This window comes from Chiloscyllium punctatum, chromosome 30 (genome assembly GCF_047496795.1).
Source record: "Chiloscyllium punctatum isolate Juve2018m chromosome 30, sChiPun1.3, whole genome shotgun sequence".
NCBI lineage: Eukaryota > Metazoa > Chordata > Chondrichthyes > Orectolobiformes > Hemiscylliidae > Chiloscyllium > Chiloscyllium punctatum.
Window position 1 is genome coordinate 11299137 of NC_092768.1, and position 25339 is coordinate 11324475.

Sequence of the window (25339 nt, forward strand, 5' to 3'; positions counted from 1 at the left end):
GGGGGATTGGGTTTCAGAGGGTGGGGGAGGGGGAGGGGGATTGGGTTTCAGAGGGTGGGGGAGGGGGAGGGGGATTGGGTTTCAGAGGGTGGGGGAGGGGGAGGGGATTGGGTTTCAGAGGGTGGGGGAGGGGGAGGGGGATTGGGTTTCAGAGGGTGGGGGAGGGGGAGGGGGATTGGGTTTCAGAGGGTGGGGGAGGGGGAGGGGGATTGGGTTTCAGAGGGTGGGGGAGGGGGAGGGGGATTGGGTTTCAGAGGGTGGGGGAGGGGGAGGGGGATTGGGTTTCAGAGGCATGAGGTCATGCTGCAAGGGTAGAAAACTCTGGTGTGGCTGCATTTGGAGTATTGCGTGTAGTTCTAGTCACCGTATTAAAGGAAGGATGTGGAAGCTTTGGAAAGGTTTCAGAGGAGATTCTGGGAGAACAAGTCCCACATGTCTCCTTGGAGAAGCTCCAGCTCATGGGCAAAGCCATTGAGGAGCTTCATGTGGTGCCCAGCCCTGGCTGTGGTGACGGTGTCGATGGGACTCAGGTGGGTGAAGCTCTCCTGTCCGAGCTGTGCCCTGTTCAGATGGAGTTCCTCATCGGTGCCAGGCCCTGAAACTTCCCACAGGAGCTTGCTCCCCGACCTGAGCCCCATTCTAGAACATAGAACAATACAGAGCAGAACAGGCCCTTCAGCCCTCGATGTTGTGCCGACCTGTGAACTATTCTCAGCTCATCCCCAGCACTGTCCCATCATCATCCATGTGCTTATCTAAGGATTGTTTAAATCTCCCTAATGTGGCTGAGTTGTCTACATTAGCAGGTAGGACATTCTATGCCCTTACCACTCTCTGCGTAAAGAACCTGCCTCTGACCCACAGCATCCCTTGGCACTATCCACAACTCCACTGACCTTAGTGTCATCCGCAAATTTACTAACCCACCCTTCCACACCCACCTCCAGATCATTTATAAAAATGACAAGCAGCAGTGGTCCATTTACTTTCTTGTGTATACTGCACAACACCCTCAGCCCTGCGTTGACTACACCCCTTCTCATAGTTTCCCTTTATGTGTTGTGCATATTTTTGTCTGAAAGCTATCATCCCTCAGTTTGTAGTTATGCCTCTTCGTACAAGCTGACGTTGTCATCCTTGGAAAAAGTCTTTCACCCTCTACCCTATCTAATCCTCTGATCATCTTGTATGTCTCTATCAAATCCCTCTTAGTCGCCTTCTTTCCTATGAGAACAGACCCAAGTCTCTCATTATAGGAGGGATGTGGAAGCTTTGGAAAGGGTTCAGAGGAGATTTACTAGAATATTGCCTGGTGTGGAGAGATGGTCTTACAAGGAAAGGCTGAGGGACTTGAGGCTGTTTTCGTAAGACAGAAGGTTGAGAGATGACTTAATTGAGACATATCAGATAATCAGAAGGTTAGATAGGGTGGAGAGAGAGCCTTTTTCCTCAGATGGTGATGGCTAGCACGAGGGACATAGTTTTAAGTTGAGGGATGATAGACATAGGACAAATGTCAGAGGTAGTTTTTTCACTCAGAGTAGTAGGGGTGTGGAATGGCCTGACTGCAACAGTAGTGGACTCGCTGACATTAAGGAGAAAGCGAGGACTGCAGATGCTGGAGATCAGAGCTGAAAATGTGTTGCTGGAAAAGCACAGCAGGTCAGGCAGCATCCAAGGAGCAGGAGAATCGACGTTTCGGGCATAAGCCCTTCTTCAGGAATTGAGGAGAAGAAGGGCTTCCTGAAGAAGGGCTTATGCCCGAAATGCCGATTCTCCTGTTCCTTTGATGCTGCCTGACCTGCTGCGCTTTTCCAGCAACACATTTTTTATCACTGACATTAAGGGCATTTAAATGGACCTTGGACTTAAATATGAATAATAATACAATGGTGTAAGTTAGATGAGCATCAGATTAATTTCACAGGTCAGCACAAGACCAAGGGCTGAAGGGCCTGTTCTGCGCTGTAATGTTCTATGTTTTATGTTCTATACTCCAATGGCATGGGCTCATGTGAATCAGACAGGGATCAGAGACGTGGAAAATTGCATAACTAGGGCTGTGGGTAGGGCTTTAAGCTGAATGAGGGGAGTTTCAGTCACATGGAAAATTGTGGCAAGTGTTAAAGCAGAGGGAGGGCTGAGCAGAGGTTATTAAAGTTAACAGAAGGAGTATTAGGTCAGAGTGTCTGGAAGGGCCAGGAATCTAACTTCAGGTACAGCACATGAAGGGACAACTATGAGAGTAAATGGACCACTGCTCTTCATTTTTATAAATGATCTGGAGGTGGGTGAGGAAGGATGGGTTAGTAAATTTGCGGATGACACTAAGGTAGGCAGAATTGTGGATAGTTCTGAGGGATGTTATGGATTACAGAGGGACATAGTTAAGATGGAGAGCTGGATTAAAAAATGGCAAATGGAGTTTAATGTGGAAAAGTGTGAGGTAGTTCACTTCAGAAGGAGTACCAGGAATGCAGAGTACTGGGCTAATGGTAAAATTCTTGGCAGTTAAGATGAACAGAGAGGTCATGGTGTCCTGGTTCATAAGTATCTGAAAGTTGCCACCCAGGTTGACAGGGTTGTTAACAAGGCACATGGTGTGTTGGTGTTTATTGTGAGGTGGATTGAGGTTTCGGAACCATGAGGTCATGCTGCAGCTGAACAAGACGCTGGTGCGGCCGCACTTGGAGTATTGTGTACAGTTCTGGTCACCGCATTATAAGAAGGATGTGGAAGCTTTGGAAAGGGTGCAGAGGAGATTTACGAGGATGTTGCCTGGTATGGAGGGAAGATCTTATGAGGAAAGGCTGAGGGAACTGAGGCTGTTTTCATTAGAGAGAGGAAGGTTGAGAGGTGACAATTCAAACATCTAAGATAATCAGAGGGTTAGATAGATTGGGTAGTGAGAGCCATTTTCCTCCGATGGTGATGGCTAGCTCAAGGGGACACAGCTTTAAATTCAGGGGGTGATAGATACAGGACAGATGTCAGAGGGAGTTTCTCAGAGTAGCAGGGGTGTGGAACACACTGCCTGTAACATTACTGGACTCATCAAATTGAAGGGCATTTAAACAGCCATTGGTTAGGTGTATAGACAAGAATGGAATAGTGCATAGGTTAGTGCGACATCCAACCCAGGAATGTTCTCTCTTCAAGAACATCGTCACTGGGTATTAACAGTAAACCCAGTTTATTACTGTCCTGTTTTTGATTATGATTCACAGAATCTGTAGACATTTGTTTTCAATAACAGTAAACAGGAGAAAGGGAGGACTGCAGATCAGAGCTTAAAAATGTGTTGCTGGAAAAACACAGCAGGTCAGGCAGCATCCAAGGAGCAGGAGAATCAACATTTCGGGCATAAGCCCTTCTTCAGGAATCCTGCCCGAAACGTTGATTCTCCTGCTCCTTGGATGCTGCCTGACCTGCTGTGTTTTTCCAGCACCACTCTCTGGATTCTGATCTCCAGCATCTGCAGTCCTCACTATCTCCTAGTTGATTTTAACCTACTGCGAATCCTCTTACAAGGATGCCTTCCTTGAAGAAGCTCTCCTCCTCCCTCTACAAGGATCTCAGTGAGCCCCTCTCTCACTGCACCCCCCCCTACAGGCTATCTCCTCTGCTCTGAAACTCTTCAGCCAGGTCCTCAAACAGACTCGCTCCCACAGCCACGTCTCCTTCCTCAGCACCTGTCTATGGAACCGACTGACCCCACATTGAAGGGCTTATGCCCCAAACGTCGATTCTCTTGTTCCTTTGATGCTGCCTGACCTGCTGTGCATTTCCAGCAACACATTTTTAAGCTCTAATAACAGTAAACACCCTGGTTATTAATAATAAACCCCACGGTCTTTCTAATATTCTCTCCAAACAGCATGCCACTCATCCCCTCCCCTATCCTTGTGGCCAATCCACCCTAACCTGCACATCCCTGGGCACTATGGGACAATTTCCCATGACCAATCCACCCTAACCTACACATCCCTGGGCATTATGGGACAATTTCCCGTGGCCAATCCCACCCTAGCCTGCACATCCCTTGGCACTATGGGACAATAAGGGGCGACACGGTGGCACAGTGGTTAGCACTGCTGCCTCACAGCGCCTGAGACCCGGGTTCAATTCCCGCCTCAGGCGACTGACTGTGTGGAGTTTGCACGTTCTCCCCGTGTCTGCGTGGGTTTCCTCCGGGTGCTCCGGTTTCCTCCCACACTCCAAAGATGTGCAGGTCAGGTGAATTGGCCATGCTAAATTACCCGTAGTGTAGGTAAGGGGTAGATGTAGGGGTAGGGGTGGGTTGCGCTTCGGCGGGTCGGTGTGGACTTGTTGGGCCGAAGGGCCTGTTTCCACACTGTAAGTAAGTAATCTAATCTAATCTAATTTCCCATGGCCAATTCACCTGACCTACACATCTTTGGACTGTGGGAGGAAACTGGAAGCCCCAGAGGAAACTCCGCACAGACACGGGGGGGGGGGGGGGAAATGTGTAAACCCCACACAGACCCCAGGGGGCGGGGGGGGGGGATGTGTAAACCCCACACAGACCCCGGGGGGGAATGTGTAAACCCCACACAGACCCCGGGGGGGAATGTGTAAACCCCACACAGACCCCGGGGGGGAATGTGTAAACCCCACACAGACCCCGGGGGGGAATGTGCAAACCCCACACAGACCCCGGGGGGGGGGGAATGTGCAAACCCCACACAGACCCCGGGGGGGGGGGGAATGTGCAAACCCCACACAGACCCCGGGGGGGAATGTGCAAACCCCACACAGACCCCGGGGGGGGGGGGGGGGAATGTGCAAACCCCACACAGACCCCGGGGGGGGGGGGGGGAATGTGCAAACCCCACACAGACCCCGGGGGGGAATGTGTAAAACCCACACAGACCCCGGGGGGGAAATGTGTAAACCCCACACAGACACACGGGGGGGAATGTGTAAACCCCACACAGACCCCGGGGGGGAGGGGGAAATGCGCAAACCCCACACATACCCCGGGGGGGAATGTGTAAACCCCACACAGACCCCGGGGGGGAATGTGTAAACCCCACACAGACCCCGGGGGGGAATGTGTAAACCCCACACAGACCCCGGGGGGGAATGTGTAAACCCCACACAGACCCCGGGGGGGAATGTGTAAACCCCACACAGACCCCGGGGGGGAATGTGCAAACTCCGCACAGACAGTTGCCCGAGGCTAGAATCGAACCCGGATCCCTGGTGCTATGAGGCAGCAGTGCTAACCGCTGAGTCACGGTGCTGCCCAGTTCTGCCAGGGGTCGGGTTCCACCCCCCCCACCCCCCACCCCATGTTATTCTCTATCTAACCATCTCTCTCTGCCCCGTCCCTTTTCCCTACGATGTAGAAGAGGAAGAGGTACTGGGAAACTGGAGAGGAGATATCTGCAGATGCAGCACCAGCTCCTGCGAAGGGCAGTAGGGCAGCAGCGCGGGTGAAGGTGGCACAGAGGAAGCCGAGCTCTCGAAGGTCCATGAGAGGGAAACACAGGGATTGCCCAGCATCGATGGACCCAGCGAAGAAGGTGCTTTCAGGGGTGAGTCCAGTGGTACCAGCTCCCACTCCTGCATTTCCGGGATTGGGGGTCGGGGGTCGGTCTGGGGTCGGGGGGGTGGATCGGTCTGGGGTCGGGGGGGTGGATCGGTCTGGGGTCGAGGGGTGGATCGGTCTGGGGTCGGGGGGTGGATCGGTCAGAGGGGATCGGTCTGGGGTCGGGGGGTGGATCGGTCTGGGGTCGGGGGGGTGGATCGGTCAGAGGGGATCGGTCGGGGGTGGATCGGTCTGGGGTCGGGGTGGATCGGTCTGGGATCAGTCTGGGGTCAGGGGGGATCGGTCTGGGGTCGGGGGTGGATCAGTCTGGGATCAGGGGGGATCGGTCTGGGGTCGGGGGTGGATCGGTCAGAGGGGATCGGTCTGGGGTCGGGGGTGGTCGGTCTGGGGTCGGGGGGGTGGATCGGTCAGAGGGGATCGGTCGGGGGTGGGGGGATCGGTCTGGGGTCGGGGTGGATCGGTCTGGGATCGGTCTGGGGTCGGGGGTGGATCAGTCTGGGATCAGGGGGGATCGGTCTGGGATCAGGGGGGATCGGTCTGGGGTCAGGGGCGATCGGTCTGGGGTCGGGGGTGGATCGGTCTGGGGTCGGGGGGTGGGATCGGTCTGGGGTCGGGGGGGGGGATCGGTCTGGGGTCGGGGGGGGGATCGGTCTGGGGTCGGGGGGGGGATCGGTCTGGGGTCGGGGGGGGGATCGGTCTGGGGTCGGGGGGGGGATCGGTCTGGGGTCGGGGGGGGGATCGGTCTGGGGTCGGGGGGGGGATCGGTCTGGGGTCGGGGGGGGGTCGGTCTGGGGTCGGGGGGGGGATCGGTCGGGGGGGGGATCGGTCTGGGGTCGGGGGGGGGATCGGTCTGGGGTCGGGGGGGGATCGGTCTGCGATCAGTCTGGGGTCGGGGGTGGATCGGTCTGGGGTCGGGGGGGGGATCGGTCTGGGGTCGGGGGGGGATCGGTCTGGGGTCGGGGGGTGGGATCGGTCTGGGGTCGGGGGGGGGATCGGTCTGGGGTCAGAGGGGATCGGTCTGGGGGTCGGGGTGAATCGGTCTGGGGGTCGGGGGTGTGCTCGGTCTGGGGGTCGGGGTGGATCGGTCTGGGGGTCGGGGGTGGATCGGTCTGGGGGTCGGGGGTGGATCGGTCTGGGGGTCGGGGGTGGATCGGTCTGGGGGTCGGGGGGTGGATCGGTCTGGGGGCGGGGGGGGGATCGGTCTGGGAGTCAGGGGGAATCGGTCTGAGAGTCGGGGGGGGAGATCGGACTGGGGGTCAGGGGCGCTCGGACTGGGGGTCAGGGGCGCTCGGACTGGGGGTCAGGGGCGCTCGGACTGGGGGTCAGGGGCGCTCGGACTGGGGGTCAGGGGCGCTCGGACTGGGGGTCGGGCGCTCGGACTGGGGGTCGGGCGCTCGGACTGGGGGTCGGGCGCTCGGACTGGGGGTCAGGGGTGCTCGGACTGGGGGTCAGGGGGATCGGTCTGGTAGTCAGAGGAGCTCGGTTCGGGGTCGGGGGGATCGATCTGTGGGTCGGGGGCGCTCGGTCAGGGGGTCGGGGGTGCTCGGTCTGGGGTCGGGGGGGGGATCGGGGGTGCTCGGTCGGGGGTGCTCGGTCTGGGGGTCGGGGGTGTGCTCGGTCTGGGGGTCGGGGTGGATCGTTCTGGGGGTGGATCGGTCTGGGGTCGGGGGGTGGATCGGTCTGGGGTCGGGGGGGGGGATCGGTCTGGGGTCGGGGGGGGATCGGTCTGGGGTCGGGGGGGGGATCGGTCTGGGGTCGGGGGGGGGATCGGTCTGGGGTCGGGGGGGGGATCGGTCTGGGGTCGGGGGGGGATCGGTCTGGGGTCGGGGGGGGGATCGGTCTGGGGTCGGGGGGGGGATCGGTCTGGGGTCGGGGGGGGGATCGGTCTGGGGTCGGGGGGGGGATCGGTCTGGGGTCGGGGGGGGGATCGGTCTGGGGTCGGGGGGGGGATCGGTCTGGGGTCGGGGGGGGATCGGTCTGGGGTCGGGGGGGGATCGGTCTGGGGTCGGGGGGGGGATCGGTCTGGGGTCGGGGGGGGGATCGGTCTGGGGTCGGGGGGGGGATCGGTCTGGGGTCGGGGGGGGGATCGGTCTGGGGTCGGGGGGGGATCGGTCTGGGGTCGGGGGGGGATCGTTCTGGGGTCGGGGGTGGATCGGTCTAGGGTCGGGGGAGATCGGTCTAGGGTCGGGGGATATCGGTCTGGGGTCGGGGGGGGGATCGGTCTGGGGTCGGGGGGGGGATCGGTCTGGGGTCGGGGGGGGGGATCGGTCTGGGGTCGGGGGGGGGATCGGTCTGGGGTCGGGGGGGGGGGATCGGTCTGGGGTCGGGGGGGGGATCGGTCTGGGAGTCAGGGGGAATCGGTCTGAGAGTCGGGGGGGGAGATCGGACTGGGGGTCAGGGGTGCTCGGACTGGGGGTCAGGGGTGCTCGGGCTGGGGGTCAGGGGTGCTCGGGCTGGGGGTCAGGGGTGCTCGGGCTGGGGGTCAGGGGTGCTCGGGCTGGGGGTCAGGGGTGCTCGGGCTGGGGGTCAGGGGTGCTCGGGCTGGGGGTCAGGGGTGCTCGGGCTGGGGGTCAGGGGTGCTCGGGCTGGGGGTCAGGGGTGCTCGGGCTGGGGGTCAGGGGTGCTCGGGCTGGGGGTCAGGGGTGCTCGGGCTGGGGGTCAGGGGTGCTCGGGCTGGGGGTCAGGGGTGCTCGGGCTGGGGGTCAGGGGTGCTCGGGCTGGGGGTCAGGGGTGCTCGGGCTGGGGGTCAGGGGTGCTCGGGCTGGGGGTCAGGGGTGCTCGGGCTGGGGGTCAGGGGTGCTCGGGCTGGGGGTCAGGGGTGCTCGGGCTGGGGGTCAGGGGTGCTCGGGCTGGGGGTCAGGGGTGCTCGGGCTGGGGGTCAGGGGTGCTCGGGCTGGGGGTCAGGGGTGCTCGGGCTGGGGGTCAGGGGTGCTCGGGCTGGGGGTCAGGGGTGCTCGGGCTGGGGGTCAGGGGTGCTCGGGCTGGGGGTCAGGGGTGCTCGGGCTGGGGGTCAGGGGTGCTCGGGCTGGGGGTCAGGGGTGCTCGGGCTGGGGGTCAGGGGTGCTCGGGCTGGGGGTCAGGGGCGCTCGGGCTGGGGGTCGGGGGGATCGATCTGTGGGTCGGGGGCGCTCGGTCAGGGGGTCGGGGGTGCTCGGTCTGGGGTCGGGGGGGGGAATCGGGGGTGCTCGGTCTGGGGTCGGGGGTGCTCGGTCTGGGGGTCGGGGGTGTGCTCGGTGTGGGGGTCGGGGGGTGGATCGGTCTGGGGGTCGGGGGGTGGATCGGTCTGGGGGTCGGGGGGTGGATCGGTCTGGGGTCGGGGGGTGGATCGGTCTGGGGTCGGGGGGGGGGATCGGTCTGGGGTCGGGGGGGGATCGTTCTGGGGTCGGGGGTGGATCGGTCTAGGGTCGGGGGAGATCGGTCTGGGGGTCGGGGGTGGATCGGTCTAGGGTCGGGGGAGATCGGTCTGGGGTCGGGGGGGGGGATCGGTCTGGGGTCGGGGGGGGGATCGGTCTGGGGTCGGGGGGGGGATCGGTCTGGGGTCGGGGGGGGGATCGGTCTGGGGTCGGGGGGGGGATCGGTCTGGGGGTCAGGGGGGCGCTCGGTCTGGGGGTCAGGGGGGCGCTCGGTCTGGGGGTGGGGGGCGCTCGGTCTGGGGGTGGGGGGCGCTCGGTCTGGGGGTGGGGGGGCGCTCGGTCTGGGGGTGGGGGGGGGGATCGATCTGGCGGTCGGGGGGTGCTCGGTGTGGGGAATGTGTAAACCCCACATAGACCCCGGGGGGAATGTGGAAACCCCACATAGACCCCGGGGGGGGAATGTGCAAACCCCACACAGACCCCGGGGGGGAATGTGCAAACCCCACACAGACCCCGGGGGGAATGTGTAAACCCCACACAGACCCCGGGGGGGAATGTGTAAACCCCACACAGACCCCTGGGGGGAATGTGTAAACCCCACACAGACACGGGGGGGGAATGTGTAAACCCCACACAGACACAGGGGGGGGAATTGTGTAAACCCCACACAGACCCCTGGGGGGAATGTGTAAACCCCACACAGACCCCTGGGGGAATGTGTAAACCCCACACAGACCCCGGGGGGGAATGTGCAAACTCCGCACAGACAGTTGCCCGAGGCTAGAATCGAACCCGGATCCCTGGTGCTATGAGGCAGCAGTGCTAACCGCTGAGTCACGGTGCTGCCCAGTTCTGCCAGGGGTCGGGTTCCACCCCCCCCACCCCCCACCCCATGTTATTCTCTATCTAACCATCTCTCTCTGCCCCGTCCCTTTTCCCTACGATGTAGAAGAGGAAGAGGTACTGGGAAACTGGAGAGGAGATATCTGCAGATGCAGCACCAGCTCCTGCGAAGGGCAGTAAGGCAGCAGCGCGGGTGAAGGTGGCACAGAGGAAGCCGAGCTCTCGAAGGTCCATGAGAGGGAAACACAGGGATTGCCCAGCATCGATGGACCCAGCGAAGAAGGTGCTTTCAGGGGTGAGTCCAGTGGTACCAGCTCCCACTCCTGCATTTCCGGGATCGGGGGTCGGGGGTCGGTCTGGGGTCGGGGGGGTGGATCGGTCTGGGGTCGGGGGGGTGGATCGGTCTGGGGTCGGGGGGGTGGATCGGTCTGGGGTCGGGGGGGTGGATCGGTCTGGGGTCGGGGGGGTGGATCGGTCTGGGGTCGGGGGGGTGGATCGGTCTGGGGTCGGGGGGGTGGATCGGTCTGGGGTCGGGGGGGTGGATCGGTCTGGGGTCGGGGGGGTGGATCGGTCTGGGGTCGGGGGGGTGGATCGGTCTGGGGTCGGGGGGGTGGATCGGTCTGGGGTCGGGGGGGGTGGATCGGTCTGGGGTCGGGGGGGTGGATCGGTCTGGGGTCGGGGGGGTGGATCGGTCTGGGGTCGGGGGGGTGGATCGGTCTGGGGTCGGGGGGTGGATCGGTCTGGGGTCGGGGGGTGGATCGGTCTGGGGTCAGGGGGGATCGGTCTGGGGTCGGGGTGGATCGGTCTGGGATCAGTCTGGGGTTGGGGGTGGATCAGTCCGGGATCAGGGGGGATCGGTCTGGGGTCAGGGGCATTCGGTCTGGGGTCGGGGGTGGATCGGTCAGAGGGGATCGGTCCGGGGTCGGGGGGGGTTCGGTCCTGGGTCGGGGGGGGATCGGTCCGGGGTCGGCGGGGGGGGGGATCGGTCTGGGGTTGGGGGGGGTGATCGGTCTGGGGGTCGGGAGAGATCGGCCTGGTGTCAGGGGGATATCAGTCTGGGGTTGGGGGGATATCGGTCTGGGGGTCGGGGGGGGGATATCGGTCTGGGGTCGGGGGGGGGAATATCGGTCTGGGGTCGGGGGGGGAATATCGGTCTGGGGTCGGGGGGGAATATCGGTCTGGGGTCGGGGGGTGGGGGGATATCGGTCTGGGGTCGGGGGGTGGGGGGATATCGGTCGGGGGGTGGGGGGATATCGGTCGGGGGGTGGGGGGATATCGGTCTGTGGTCGGGGGGTGGGGGGATATCGGTCTGGGGGCGGGGGTTTGGTGGGATATCGGTCTGGGGTGGGGGGATATCGGTCTGGGGTCGGGGGGTGGGGGGATATCGGTCCGGGGGTGGGGGGATATCGGTCTGGGGTCGGGGGGTGGGGGGATATCGGTCTGGGGTCGGGGGGTGGGGGGATATCGGTCTTGGGTCGGGGGGTGGGGGGATATCGGTCTGGGGTCGGGGGGTCGGGGGATATCGGTCTGGGGTCGGGGGGTCGGGGGATATCGGTCTGGGGTCGGGGGATATCGGTCTGGGGTCGGGGGATATCGGTCTGGGGTCGGGGGGTGGGGGGATATCGGTCTTGGGTCGGGGGGTGGGGGGATATCGGTCTTGGATCGGGGGGTCGGGGGATATCGGTCTGGGGTCGGGGGGTCGGGGGATATCGGTCTGGGGTCGGGGGATATCGGTCTGGGGTCGGGGGATATCGGTCTGGGGTCGGGGGGGGGATATCGGTCTGGGGACGGGGGGGGAATATCGGTCTGGGGACGGGGGGGGAATATCGGTCTGGGGTCGGGGGGGGAATATCGGTCTTGGGTCGGGGGGGGAATATCGGTCTGGGGTCGGGGGGGGAATATCGGTCTGGGGTCGGGGGGGGAATATCGGTCTGGGGTCGGGGGGGGAATATCGGTCTGGGGTCGGGGGGGGGAATATCGGTCTGGGGTCGGGGGGGGGAATATCGTTCTGGGGTCGGGGGGGGAATATCGGTCTGGGGTCGGGGGGGGAATATCGGTCTGGGGTCGGGGGGGGAATATCGGTCTGGGGTCGGGGGGGGAATATCGGTCTGGGGTCGGGGGGGGGAATATCGGTCTGGGGTCGGGGGGGGGAATATCGGTCTGGGGTCGGGGGGGTGGGGGAATATCGGTCTGGGGTCGGGGGGGGAATATCGGTCTGGGGTCGGGGGGGGAATATCGGTCTGGGGTCGGGGGGGTGGGGGAATATCGGTCTGGGGTCGGGGGGGTGGGGGAATATCGGTCTGGGGTCGGGGGGGTGGGGGAATATCGGTCTGGGGTCGGGGGGGTGGGGGAATATCGGTCTGGGGTCGGGGGGGTGGGGGAATATCGGTCTGGGGTCGGGGGGGTGGGGGAATATCGGTCTGGGGTCGGGGGGGTGGGGGAATATCGGTCTGGGGTCGGGGGGGTGGGGGAATATCGGTCTGGGGTCGGGGGGGTGGGGGAATATCGGTCTGGGGTCGGGGGGGTGGGGGAATATCGGTCTGGGGTCGGGGGGGTGGGGGAATATCGGTCTGGGGTCGGGGGGGGAATATCGGTCTGGGGTCGGGGGGGGAATATCGGTCTGGGGTCGGGGGGGTGGGGGGATATCGGTCTGGGGTCGGGGGGGGAATATCGGCCTGGGGTCGGGGGGGTGGGGGGATATCGGTCTGGGGTCGGGGGGGGGGGATATGGGTCGGGGGGGGGATATCGGTCGGGGGGTGGGGGGATATCGGTCTGGGGTCGGGGGGTGGGGGGATATCGGTCTGGGGTCGGAGGGTGGGGGGATATCGGTCTGGGGTCGGAGGAGTTCGGTCTGGGGTCGGTGGGGATATCGGTCTGGGGGTCGGGGGGGGAATATCGGTCTGGGGTCGGGGGGGGAATATCGGTCTGGGGTCGGGGGGGGAATATCGGTCTGGGGTCGGGGGGGGAATATCGGTCTGGGGTCGGGGGGGTGGGGGAATATCGGTCTGGGGTCGGGGGGGTGGGGGAATATCGGTCTGGGGTCGGGGGGGTCGGGGGGGAATATCGGTCTGGGGTCGGGGGGGTCGGGGGGGGAATATCGGTCTGGGGTCGGGGGGGGAATATCGGTCTGGGGTCGGGGGGGGAATATCGGTCTGGGGTCGGGGGGGTGGGGGAATATCGGTCTGGGGTCGGGGGGGTGGGGGGATATCGGTCTGGGGTCGGGGGGGGAATATCGGCCTGGGGTCGGGGGGGTGGGGGGATATCGGTCTGGGGTCGGGGGGGGGGGATATGGGTCGGGGGGGGGATATCGGTCGGGGGGTGGGGGGATATCGGTCTGGGGTCGGGGGGTGGGGGGATATCGGTCTGGGGTCGGAGGGTGGGGGTATATCGGTCTGGGGTCGGAGGAGTTCGGTCTGGGGGTCGGGGGAGTTCGGTCTGGGGGTCGGGGGAGTTCGGTCTGGGGGTCGGGGGGAGTTCGGTCTGGGGTCGGTGGGGATATCGGTCTGGGGGTCGGGGGAGTTCGGTCTGGGGGTCGGGGGGAGTTCGGTCTGGGGGTCGGGGGGAGTTCGGTCTGGGGGTCGGGGGGGGAATATCGGTCTGGGGTCGGGGGGGGAATATCGGTCTGGGGTCGGGGGGGGAATATCGGTCTGGGGTCGGGGGGGGAATATCGGTCTGGGGTCGGGGGGGTGGGGGAATATCGGTCTGGGGTCGGGGGGGTCGGGGGGGGAATATCGGTCTGGGGTCGGGGGGGGAATATCGGTCTGGGGTCGGGGGGGGAATATCGGTCTGGGGTCGGGGTGGGAATATCGGTCTGGGGTCGGGGGGGTGGGGGGATATCGGTCTGGGGTCGGGGGGGGAATATCGGCCTGGGGTCGGGGGGGGTGGGGGGATATCGGTCTGGGGTCGGGGGGGGGATATCGGTCGGGGGGTGGGGGGATATCGGTCTGGGGTCGGGGGGTGGGGGGATATCGGTCTGGGGTCGGAGGGTGGGGGGATATCGGTCTGGGGTCGGAGGAGTTCGGTCTGGGGGTCGGGGGAGTTCGGTCTGGGGGTCGGGGGGAGTTCGGTCTGGGGTCGGTGGGGATATCGGTCTGGGGGTCGGGGGAGTTCGGTCTGGGGGTCGGGGGGAGTTCGGTCTGGGGGTCGGGGGGAGTTCGGTCTGGGGGTCGGGGGGAGTTCGGTCTGGGGGTCGGGGGGAGTTCGGTCTGGGGGAGTTCGGTCTGGGGTCGGGGGGAGTTCGGTCTGGGGGTCGGGGGGAGTTCGGTCTGGGGGTCGGGGGGAGTTCGGTCTGGGGGAGTTCGGTCTGGGGTCGGGGGGAGTTCGGTCTGGGGTCGGGGGGAGTTCGGTCTGGGGTCGGGGGGGGAATGGTCTGGGGTCGAGGGGGAGATCGGTTTGGGGTCTAGATGGGGGTGGGGGGGGGTGTCGGTCTGGGGTCAGGTGGTATCAGTCTGGGGTCCGTCTAGAGTCAGGGGTCAGTCCAGGGTCAGGGGTCAGTCTGTATAAAACAATGATTGGAAAAGCTTTTGAGAGACAACATAAAACAAGGGCTATAATTCTACAGGGGCTGGGGCAGGAGCAGGGGGAGCTAGGGGTAAATGTGCACCGATCATTGAAGGTGGTGGGACAGGTAGAGGGGGACACAGTGTCCTCGGGTTTATTAACAGGGGCACAGACTCCAAGAGCAGTGGGCTGATGTTTAAAGTTGATGAAAGACAACAATCTTTGTTTAAATCGGTATTTTGTTAATTTCTTGATAAACCGGCAAAAATTATACACCTGAAACACTGTTAGTGTTTGCTGAGGAGTCCGCCAAGGGAGGGAGGGATAGTGCTGGGATGTTAGTGATTTCAGCTGAAGATAAAGTTCTAACAGTGATGTGTAAACCCCCTGCATTGGGTTTCCAATCGTGACTGTGTACGTTTGGACATTGATGGTGTTGACCCACTTGACGAGCCGGTACATTCTTGGTGTGACACGTGCCTGTGAGTAAGAAGCTGGCTCAGCCTCAGCTGGAACCCTGTCTACAGTGTAGGTATAGAGAGAATCTGAGGGTGTCTGAGACAGTGAAGCAGAGATTATCAGGGAGAGCCTCAGTGGTGAGCGATCTCAGTTCACTGCATCAAATGGTTAGCGGGAGGTCAGCAGGAAATATAACAGAGGTTTACAAAGTCACAATGGATCCAGGCCCAGGAGAGAGAGACAGGGAGAGAGAATCTGTTCCCACTCGGGGAGTGGGTTGAGAATGAGAGGGATAGAATAAAGATAAAGTCATCAAATGGTCAGGCTCTGACAGTGTAGGGGGGAGGGGGAGGGTCACTCGAGGGGTTAGGGTCGGGAGTGTACTGTCTGAGGGGGAGGGGGGGAGGGGGAGGGTCACTCGAGGGGTTAGGGTCGGGAGTGTACTGTCTGAGAGTGTGGGGGGAGGTAGGTTCACTCGAGGGGTTAGGGTCTGGAGTGTACTGTCTGAGAGTGTGGGGAGAGGGGCAGGGTCACTTGGGTTAGGGTCTGGGGTGTATTGTCTGACAGTGTGGGGGGGAGGGGGAGGGTCACTCGGGGGGTTAGGGTCGGGAGTGTACTGTCTGAGGGGGAGGGGGGGGAGGGGGAGGGTCACTCGAGGGGTTAGGGTCGGGAGTGTACTGTCTGAGAGTGTAGGGGGGAGGGGGAGGGTCACTCGGGGGGTTAGGGTCGGGAGTGTACTGTCTGAGAGTGTGAGGGGAGGGGGAGGGTCACTCGAGGGGTTAGGGTCTGGGGTGTACTGTCTGAGAGTGTGGGGGGAGGGGCAGGGTCACTCGAGGGGTTAGGGTCTGGGGTGTACTGTCTGAGAGTGTGGGGGGGAGGGGGAGGGTCACTCGGGGGGTTAGGGTCGGGAGTGTACTGTCTGAGAGTGTGGGGGAGGGGGAGGGTCACTCGGGGGGTTAGGGTCTGGAGTGTACTGTCTGAGAGTGTGAGGGGAGGGGGAGGGTCACTCGAGGGGTTAGGGTCGGGGGTGTACTGTCTGAGGGGGGGGGGGGAGGGTCACTCGAGGGGTTAGGGTCTGGGGTGTACTGTCTGAGAGTGTGAGGGGAGGGGCAGGGTCACTCGAGGGGTTAGGGTCTGGGGTGTACTGTCTGAGGGGGAGGGGGGGGAGGGGGTGGGTCACTCGAGGGGTTAGGGTCTGGAGTGTACTGTCTGAGAGTGTGGGGGGGAGGGGGAGGGTCACTCGAGGGGTTAGGGTCTGGAGTGTACTGTCTGAGAGTGTGGGGGAGGGGGAGGGTCACTCGAGGGGTTAGGGTCTGGGGTGTACTGTCTGAGAGTGTGGGGGGAGGGGGAGGGTCACTCGAGGGGTTAGGGTCTGGGGTGTACTGTCTGAGAGTGTAGGGGGGAGGGGGAGGGTCACTCGGGGGGTTAGGGTCTGGGGTGTACTGTCTGAGAGTGTGGGGGGAGGGGGAGGGTCACTCGAGGGGTTAGGGTCGGGAGTGTACTGTCTGAGAGTGTGGGGGGTGGGGGAGGGTCACTCGAGGGGTTAGGGTCTGGGGTGTACTGTCTGAGAGTGTGGGGGGGAGGGGGGGTCACTCGAGGGGTTAGGGTCTGGAGTGTACTGTCTGAGAGTGTGGGGGGGAGGGGGAGGGTCACTCGAGGGGTTAGGGTCTGGGGTGTACTGTCTGAGGGGGAGGGGGGGGAGGGGGAGGGTCACTCGAGGGGTTAGGGTCTGGGGTGTACTGTCTGAGAGTGTGGGGGGGAGGGGGAGGGTCACTCGAGGGGTTAGGGTCTGGGGTGTACTGTCTGAGAGTGTGGGGGGGAGGGGGAGGGTCACTCGAGGGGTTAGGGTCGGGAGTGTACTGTCTGAGGGGGGGGGGGGAGGGGGAGGGTCACTCGGGGGGTTAGGGTCGGGAGTGTACTGTCTGAGAGTGTGGGGGGAGGGGGAGGGTCACTCGAGGGGTTAGGGTCTGGGGTGTACTGTCTGAGGGGGGGGAGGGGGAGGGTCACTCGAGGGGTTAGGGTCGGGGGTGTACTGTCTGAGGGGGAGGGAGGGGGGGTCACTCGAGGGGTTAGGGTCTGGGGTGTACTGTCTGAGAGTGTGGGGGGAGGGGCAGGGTCACTCGAGGGGTTAGGGTCTGGGGTGTACTGTCTGAGAGTGTGGGGGAAAGGGGGAGGGTCACTTGAGGGGTTAGGGTCTGCGTGTACTGTGTGAGAGTGTGGGGGAGAGGGGGAGGGTCACTCGGGGGGTTAGGGTCTGGGGTGTACTGTCTGAGAGTGTGGGGGGAGGGGGAGGGTCACTCGGGGGTTAGGGTCTGGGGTGTACTGTCTGAGAGTGTGGGGGAAAGGGGGAGGGTCACTCGAGGGGTTAGGGTCTGGGGTGTACTGTCTGAGAGTGTGGGGGGAGGGGCAGGGTCACTCGAGGGGTTAGGGTCTGGGGTGTACTGTCTGAGAGTGTGGGGGAAAGGGGGAGGGTCACTTGAGGGGTTAGGGTCTGCGTGTACTGTGTGAGAGTGTGGGGGAGAGGGGGAGGGTCACTCGAGGGGTTAGGGTCTGCGTGTACTGTGTGAGAGTGTGGGGGAGAGGGGGAGGGTCACTCGAGGGGTTAGGGTCTGGGGTGTACTGTCTGAGAGTGTGGGGGGGAGGGGGAGGGTCACTCGAGGGGTTAGGGTCTGGGGTGTACTGTCTGAGAGTGTGGGGGGGAGGGGGAGGGTCACTCGAGGGGTTAGGGTCTGGGGTGTACTGTCTGAGAGTGTGGGGGGAGGGAGGGTCACTCGAGGGGTTAGGGTCTGGGGTGTACTGTCTGAGAGTGTGGGGGGGAGGGGGAGGGTCACTCGAGGGGTTAGGGTCTGGGGTGTACTGTCTGAGAGTGTGGGGGGGAGGGGGAGGGTCACTCGAGGGGTTAGGGTCTGGGGTGTACTGTCTGAGAGTGTGGGGGGGAGGGGGAGGGTCACTCGAGGGGTTAGGGTCTGGGGTGTACTGTCTGAGAGTGTGGGGGAGGGGGAGGGTCACTCGAGGGGTTAGGGTCTGGAGTGTACTGTCTGAGAGTGTGGGGGGAGGGGGGAGGGTCACTCGAGGGGTTAGGGTCTGGAGTGTACTGTCTGAGAGTGTGGGGGGAGGGAGGGTCACTCGAGGGGTTAGGGTCTGGAGTGTACTGTCTGAGAGTGTGAGGGTGGGGGAGGGTCACTCGAGGGGTTAGGGTCTGGGGTGTACTGTCTGAGAGTGTGGGGGGTGGGGGAGGGTCACTCGAGGGGTTAGGGTCTGGGGTGTACTGTCTGAGAGTGTGGGGGTGGGGGAGGGTCACTCGAGGGGTTAGGGTCTGGGGTGTACTGTCTGAGAGTGTGGGGGGAGGGAGGGTCACTCGAGGGGTTAGGGTCTGGGGTGTACTGTCTGAGGGGGAGGGGGGGGAGGGGGAGGGTCACTCGAGGGGTTAGGGTCTGGAGTGAACTGTCTGAGAGTGTGGGGGGAGGGGGAGGGTCACTCGAGGGGTTAGGGTCTGGAGTGTACTGTCTGAGAGTGTGGGGGGAGGGGGAGGGTCACTCGAGGGGTTAGGGTCTGGAGTGTACTGTCTGAGAGTGTGGGGGGAGGGAGGGTCACTCGAGGGGTTAGGGTCTGGGGTGTACTGTCTGAGAGTGTGGGGGGTGGGGAGGGTCACTCGAGGGGTTAGGGTCTGGGGTGTACTGTCTGAGAGTGTGGGGGGTGGGGGAGGGTCACTCGAGGGGTTAGGGTCTGGGGTGTACTGTCTGAGAGTGTGGGGGAGGGGGAGGGTCACTCGAGGGGTTAGGGTCTGGGGTGTATTGTCTGAGAGTGTGGGGGGGAGGGGGAGGGTCACTCGAGGGGTTAGGGTCTGGAGTGTACTGTCTGAGAGTGTGGGGGGTGGGGGAGGGTCACTCGGGGGGTTAGGGTCTGGGGTGTACTGTCTGAGAGTGTGGGGGGGAGGGGGAGGGTCACTCGAGGGGTTAGGGTCTGGGGTGTACTGTCTGAGAGTGTGGGGGGGAGGGGGGGTCACTCGAGGGGTTAGGGTCTGGAGTGTACTGTCTGAGAGTGTGGGGGGAGGGGGAGGGTCACTCGAGGGGTTAGGGTCTGGAGTGTACTGTCTGAGAGTGTGAGGGGAGGGGGAGGGTCACTCGAGGGGTTAGGGTCTGGGGTGTACTGTCTGAGAGTGTGGGGGGGAGGGAGGGTCACTCGAGGGGTTAGGGTCTGGAGTGTACTGTCTGAGAGTGTGGGGGGTGGGGGAGGGTCACCATAAACCCCTTTTCATTAATTCCTGCGTTTTGTCATCCTCCTCGGCCCCCCCCCCACCAACACCTCAGAGAGAGGATCCTTTTGCAGGACCGGCCCCGATCCCGAACAAACTGATAAGGAAGTTTAATCGAGGAGCATCCGTTAAGGTGGTGAGTATGTCCAGGGACGTGTCCTCAGTATTACAGTGAGCTTGTTCACTTCATCACGACACGTTCTGTATGATCCAATCTCCAGGGATCCCACTGAGGAGCTCCCCCTCCCCCTGTATACCCCTCACTCTGGGGGAGGGTGGGGGAGAGCGCCCCCTCCCCCTGTACACCCCTCACTCTGGGGGGGGTGGGGGAGAGCGCCCCCTCCCTGTATACGCCTCACTCTGGGGGGGATGGGGGAGAGCGCCCCCTCCCTGTATACCCCTCACTCTGGGGGGGGGGGTGGGGGACAGCGCCCCCTCCCTGTATACCCCTCACTCTGGGGGGGGGTGGGGGAGAGCGCCCCCTCCCCCTGTACACCCCTCACTCTGGGGGAGGGTGGGGGAGAGCGCCCCCTCCCCCTGTACACCCCTCACTCTGGGGGAGGGTGGGGGGAGAGCGCCCCCTCCCTGTATACCCCTCACTCTGGGGGGGGTGGGGGAGAGCGCCCCCTCCCAGTATACCCCTCACTCTGGGGGGGGTGGGGGAGAGCGCCCCCTCCCTGTACACCCCTCACTCTGGGGGAGGGTGGGGGGTGGTGGAGAGCGCCCCCTCCCAGTATACCCCTCACTCTGGGGGAGGGTGGGGGAGAGCGCCCCCTCCCTGTACACCCCTCACTCTGGGGGAGGGTGGGGGAGAGCGCCCCCTCCCAGTATACCCCTCACTCTGGGGAGGGTGGGGGGTGGGGGAGAGCGCCCCCTCCCTGTACACCCCTCACTCTGGGGGAGGGTGGGGGAGAGCGCCCCCTCCCTGTACACCCCTCACTCTGGGGGAGGGTGGGGGAGAGCGCCCCCTCCCAGTATACCCCTCACTCTGGGGGGGGTGGGGGAGAGCGCCCCCTCCCTGTATACCCCTCACTCTGGGGAGGGTGGGGGAGAGCGCCCCCTCCCAGTATACCCCTCACTCTGGGGAGGGTGGGGGGTGGGGGAGAGCGCCCCCTCCCTGTACACCCCTCACTCTGGGGGAGGGTGGGGGAGAGCGCCCCCTCCCTGTACACCCCTCACTCTGGGGGAGGGTGGGGGGTGGGGGAGAGCGCCCCCTCCCAGTATACCCCTCACTCTGGGGGGGGTGGGGGAGAGCGCCCCCTCCCTGTATACCCCTCACTCTGGGGAGGGTGGGGGAGAGCGCCCCCTCCCAGTATACCCCTCACTCTGGGGGGGTGGGGGAGAGCGCCCCCTCCCTGTACACCCCTCACTCTGGGGGGGGGGTGGGGGAGAGCGCCCCCTCCCAGTATACCCCTCACTCTGGGGGAGGGTTGGGGAGAGCGCCCCCTCCCTGTATACCCCTCACTCTGGAGGGGGTGGGGGAGAGCGCCCCCTCCCTGTATACCCCTCACTCTGGGGGGGGTGGGGGGAGAGCGCCCCCTCCCAGTATACCCCTCACTCTGGGGGGGGGTGGGGGAGAGCGCCCCCTCCCTGTATACCCCTCACTCTGGGGGGGATGGGGGAGAGCGCCCCCTCCCAGTATACCCCTCACTCTGGGGGAGGGTGGGGGAGAGCGCCCCCTCCCTGTATACCCCTCACTCTGGGGGGGGGTGGGGGAGAGCGCCCCCTCCCTGTATACCCCTCACTCTGGGGGGGGTGGGGGAGAGCGCCCCCTCCCTGTATACGCCTCACTCTGGGGGGGATGGGGGAGAGCGCCCCCTCACTGTATACCCCTCACTCTGGGGGGGGGTGGGGGAGAGCGCCCCCTCCCTGTATACCCCTCACTCTGGGGGGGATGGGGGAGAGCGCCCCCTCCCAGTGTACCCCTCACTCTGGGGGAGGGTGGGGGAGAGCGCCCCCTCCCTGTATACCCCTCACTCTGGGGGGGGTGGGGGAGAGCGCCCCCTCACTGTATACGCCTCACTCTGGGGGGGATGGGGGAGAGCGCCCCCTCACTGTATACCCCTCACTCTGGGGGGGATGGGGGAGAGCGCCCCCTCCCTGTATACCCCTCACTCTGGGGGAGGGTGGGGGAGAGCGCCCCCTCCCTGTATACCCCTCACTCTGGGGGGGGTGGGGGAGAGCGCCCCCTCCCTGTATACCCCTCACTCTGGGGGGGGTGGGGGAGAGCGCCCCCTCCCTGTATACCCCTCACTCTGGGGGGGGTGGGGGAGAGCGGCCCCTCCCTGTATACCGCTCACTCTGGGGGGGGGGTGGGGGAGAGCGCCCCCTCCCTGTATACCCCTCACTCTGGGGGGGGTGGGGGAGAGCGCCCCCTCCCTGTATACCCCTCACTCTGGGGGGGGGGGGGGGGGGGGGGAAGAGCGCCCCCTCCCTGTATACCCCTCACTCTGGGGGGGGTGGGGGAGAGCGCCCCCTCCCTGTATACCCCTCACTCTGGGGGGGGTGGGGGGAGAGCGCCCCCTCCCTGTATACCCCTCACTCTGGGGGGGATGGGGGGAGAGCGCCCCCTCCCTGTATACCCCTCACTCTGGGGGGGGGGGGGAGAGCGCCCCCTCCCTGTATACCCCTCACTCTGGGGGGGGTGGGGGGTGGGGGAGAGCGCCCCCTCCCTGTATACCGCTCACTCTGGGGGGGGGTGGGGGGAGAGCGCCCCCTCCCTGTATACCCCTCACTCTGGGGGGGGGTGGGGGAGAGCGCCCCCTCCCAGTATACCCCTCACTCTGGGGGGGGTGGGGGGTGGGGGAGAGCGCCCCCTCCCTGTATACCCCTCACTCTGGGGGAGGGTGAGGGAGAGCGCCCCCTCCCTGTATACCCCTCACTCTGGGGGTGTGGGGGAGAGCGCCCCCTCCCTGTATACCCCTCACTCTGGGGGGGGGGTGGGGGAGAGCGCCCCCTCCCTGTATACCCCTCACTCTGGGGGGGGTGGGGGAGAGCGCCCCCTCCCTGTATACCCCTCACTCTGGGGGGGGGTGGGGGGAGAGCGCCCCCTCCCTGTATACCCCTCACTCTGGGGGAGGGTGGGGGAGAGCGCCCCCTCCAGTATACCCCTCACTCTGGGGGAGGGTGGGGGAGAGCGCCCCCTCCCTGTATACCCCTCACTCTGGGGGTGGTGGGGGGTGGGGGAGAGCGCCCCCTCCCTGTATACCCCTCACTCTTGGGGGGGGGGGGGGGTGGGGGGGGAGAGCGCCCCCTCCCTGTATACCCCTCACTCTGGGGGAGGGTGAGGGAGAGCGCCCCCCTCCCTGTATACCCCTCACTCTGGGGGTGTGGGGGAGAGCGCCCCCTCCCTGTATACCCCTCACTCTGGGGGGGGTGGGGGAGAGCGCCCCCTCCCTGTATACCCCTCACTCTGGGGGGGGTGGGGGGAGAGCGCCCCCTCCCTGTATACCCCTCACTCTGGGGGAGGGTGGGGGAGAGCGCCCCCTCCCTGTATACCCCTCACTCTGGGGGAGGGTGGGGGAGAGCGCCCCCTCCCAGTATACCCCTCACTCTGGGGGAGGGTGGGGGAGAGCGCCCCCTCCCTGTATACCCCTCACTCTGGGGGTGGTGGGGGGTGGGGGAGAGCGCCCCCTCCCTGTATACCCCTCACTCTTGGGGGGGGGTGGGGGAGAGCGCCCCCTCCCTGTATACCCCTCACTCTGGGGGAGGGTGGGGGAGAGCGCCCCCTCCCAGTATACCCCTCACTCTGGGGGAGGGTGGGGGAGAGCGCCCCCTCCCTGTATACCCCTCACTCTGGACGGGGTGGGGGATGGGGGGAGAGCGCCCCCTCCCAGTATACCCCTCACTCTGGGGGGCGTGGGGGGTGGGGGAGAGCGCCCCCCTCCCTGTATACCCCTCACTCTGGGGTGGTGGGGGGTGGGGGAGAGCGCCCCCTCCCTGTATACCCCTCACTCTGGGGGGGGTGGGGGGTGGGGGAGAGCGCCCCCTCCCTGTATACCCCTCACTCTGGGGGGGGGGGGGGGGGGAGAGCGCCCCCTCCCTGTATACCCCTCACTCTGGGGGGGGTGGGGGGTGGGGGAGAGCGCCCCCCTCCCTGTATACCCCTCACTCTGGGGGGGGTTTGGGGATGGTGGAGACCCCCCCCCCCCCACCCCTCCCTGTATACCCCCTCAATCTGGGGGAGGTTTGGGGATGGGGGAGACCCCCCCGCCCCCCCTCCCTGTATACCCCTCACTCTGGGGGGGGTTTGGGGATGGGGGAGACCCCCCCCCCCCCCCTCCCTGTATACCCCTCACTCTGGGGGGGGTTTGGGGATGGGGGAGACCCCCCCTGCCCCCCTCCCTGTATACCCCTCACTCTGGGGGGGTTTGGGGATGGGGGAGACCCCCCCCTGCCCCCCTCCCTGTATACCCCTCACTCTGGGGGGGGTTTGGGGATGGGGGAGACCCCCCCCCCCCCCCCCCTCCCTGTATACCCCTCACTCTGGGGGAGGTTTGGGGATGGGGGAGACCCCCCCCTGCCCCCCTCCCTGTATACCCCTCACTCTGGGGGGGATTTGGGGATGGGCGAGACCCACCCCCGCCCCCCTCCCTGTATACCCCTCACTCTGGGGGAGGTTTGGGGATGGGGGAGACCCCCCCCCCCACCCCCCTCCCTGTATACCCCTCACTCTGGGGGGGGTTTGGGGATGGGGGAGACCCCCCCCCCCTCCCTGTATACCCCTCACTCTGGGGGGGGTTTGGGGATGGGGGAGACCCCCCCTGCCCCCCTCCCTGTATACCCCTCACTCTGGGGGGGGTTTGGGGATGGGGGAGACCCCCCCCTGCCCCCCTCCCTGTATACCCCTCACTCTGGGGGGGGGTTTGGGGATGGGGGAGACCCCCCCCCCCCCCCCTCCCTGTATACCCCTCACTCTGGGGGAGGTTTGGGGATGGGGGAGACCCCCCCCTGCCCCCCTCCCTGTATACCCCTCACTCTGGGGGGGATTTGGGGATGGGGGAGACCCACCCCCGCCCCCCTCCCTGTATACCCCTCACTCTGGGGGAGGTTTGGGGATGGGGGAGACCCCCCCCCACCCCCCTCCCTGTATACCCCTCACTCTGGGGGGGGTTTGGGGATGGGGGAGACCCCCCCCCCCCCTCCCTGTATACCCCTCACTCTGAGTTCACTGTCACCTGGTGCAGGGGAGGATCACCGATCGGAAAGTGAGGAATCACCTAAAGGTCGTGGGGGACCTGTCGAAGGCAGCAGCGAAACAGGCCGCGCGCTTCGAGTTACTGCTCCCAGAGGACGCTGGGTAAGGACAGGGAGGCCGGGGAGGTGGGGACACCACTGGGGGAGCAGGCCCTGACAGAGGGTCAGGGCTGAGGGAGGGTCAGGGCTGAGGGAGGGTCAGGGCTGAGGGAGCAGGCCCTGTCAGGGGGGTCAGTGCTGAGGGAGGGTCAGTGCTGAGGGAGCAGGCCCTGTCAGGGGGTCAGTGCTGAGGGAGTGGGCACTGTCGGAGGGTCAGTGCTGAGGGAGTGGGCACTGTCGGAGGGTCGGTGCTGAGGGAGTGCCGCACTGTCGGAGGGTCAGTGCTGAGGGAGTGGGCCCTGTCGGAGGGTCAGTGCTGAGGGAGCAGGCCCTGTCAGGGGGTCAGTGCTGAGGGAGTGGGCACTGTCGGAGGGTCAGTGCTGAGGGAGTGGGCACTGTCGGAGGGTCGGTGCTGAGGGAGTGCCGCACTGTCGGAGGGTCAGTGCTGAGGGAGCGCCGCACTGTCGGGGGGTCAGTGCTGAGGGAGCGCCGCACTGTCGGAGGGTCAGTGCTGAGGGAGCGCCGCACTGTCGGAGGGTCAGTGCTGAGGGAGTGCCGCACTGTCGGAGGGTCAGTGCTGAGGGAGTGCCGCACTGTCGGAGGGTCAGTGCTGAGGGAGTGCCGCACTGTCGGAGGGTCAGTGCTGAGGGAGTGGGTCAGGGCTGAGGGGAGTGGGCACTGTCGGAGGGTCAGTGCTGAGGGAGTGGGCACTGTCGGAGGGTCAGTGCTGAGGGAGTGGGCACTGTCGGAGGGTCGGTGCTGAGGGAGTGCCGCACTGTCGGAGGGTCAGTGCTGAGGGAGTGCCGCACTGTCGGAGGGTCAGTGCTGAGGGAGTGCTGCACTGTCGGAGGGTCAGTGCTGAGGGAGTGGGTCAGGGCTGAGGGAGTGGGCACTGTCGGAGGGTCAGTGCTGAGGGAGTGGGCACTGTCGGAGGGTCGGTGCTGAGGGAGTGCCGCACTGTCGGAGGGTCAGTGCTGAGGGAGCGCCGCACTGTGGGAGGGTCAGTGCTGAGGGAGTGGGCCCTGTCGGAGGGTCAGTGCTGAGGGAGTGCCGCACTGT

The 25339-nt window shown here is 64.8% G+C and overlaps 2 protein-coding genes across 4 annotated transcripts in view; one reads left to right on the plus strand and one right to left on the minus strand.

Annotated features, from left to right (window-relative positions):
* Positions 1–25339, minus strand: part of LOC140455173 (uncharacterized) — a 459457-nt gene that overhangs the window by 51065 nt on the left and 383053 nt on the right. The gene's annotated exons all lie outside the window — the stretch shown is intronic.
* On the plus strand, positions 303–24288 carry LOC140455043 (uncharacterized). Its single transcript, XM_072549710.1, has 5 exons — positions 303–530; positions 5373–5561; positions 9878–10066; positions 19041–19121; positions 24172–24288. The coding sequence occupies exons 1-5, from the start codon at positions 459–461 to the stop codon at positions 24286–24288; spliced, it is 648 nt and encodes a 215-aa protein (XP_072405811.1). The 5' UTR covers positions 303–458.

Coding starts and splice junctions, on each gene's coding strand:
- LOC140455043 (XM_072549710.1), top strand. CDS start 459: ATGGGCAAAGCCATTGAGGAGCTTCATGTGGTGCCCAGCCCTGGCTGT. Junction 10,067..19,040: donor CGAAGAAGGTGCTTTCAGGG/GTGAGTCCAGTG, acceptor CCAACACCTCAG/AGAGAGGATCCTTTTGCAGG. Junction 19,122..24,171: donor GAGGAGCATCCGTTAAGGTG/GTGAGTATGTCC, acceptor CACCTGGTGCAG/GGGAGGATCACCGATCGGAA.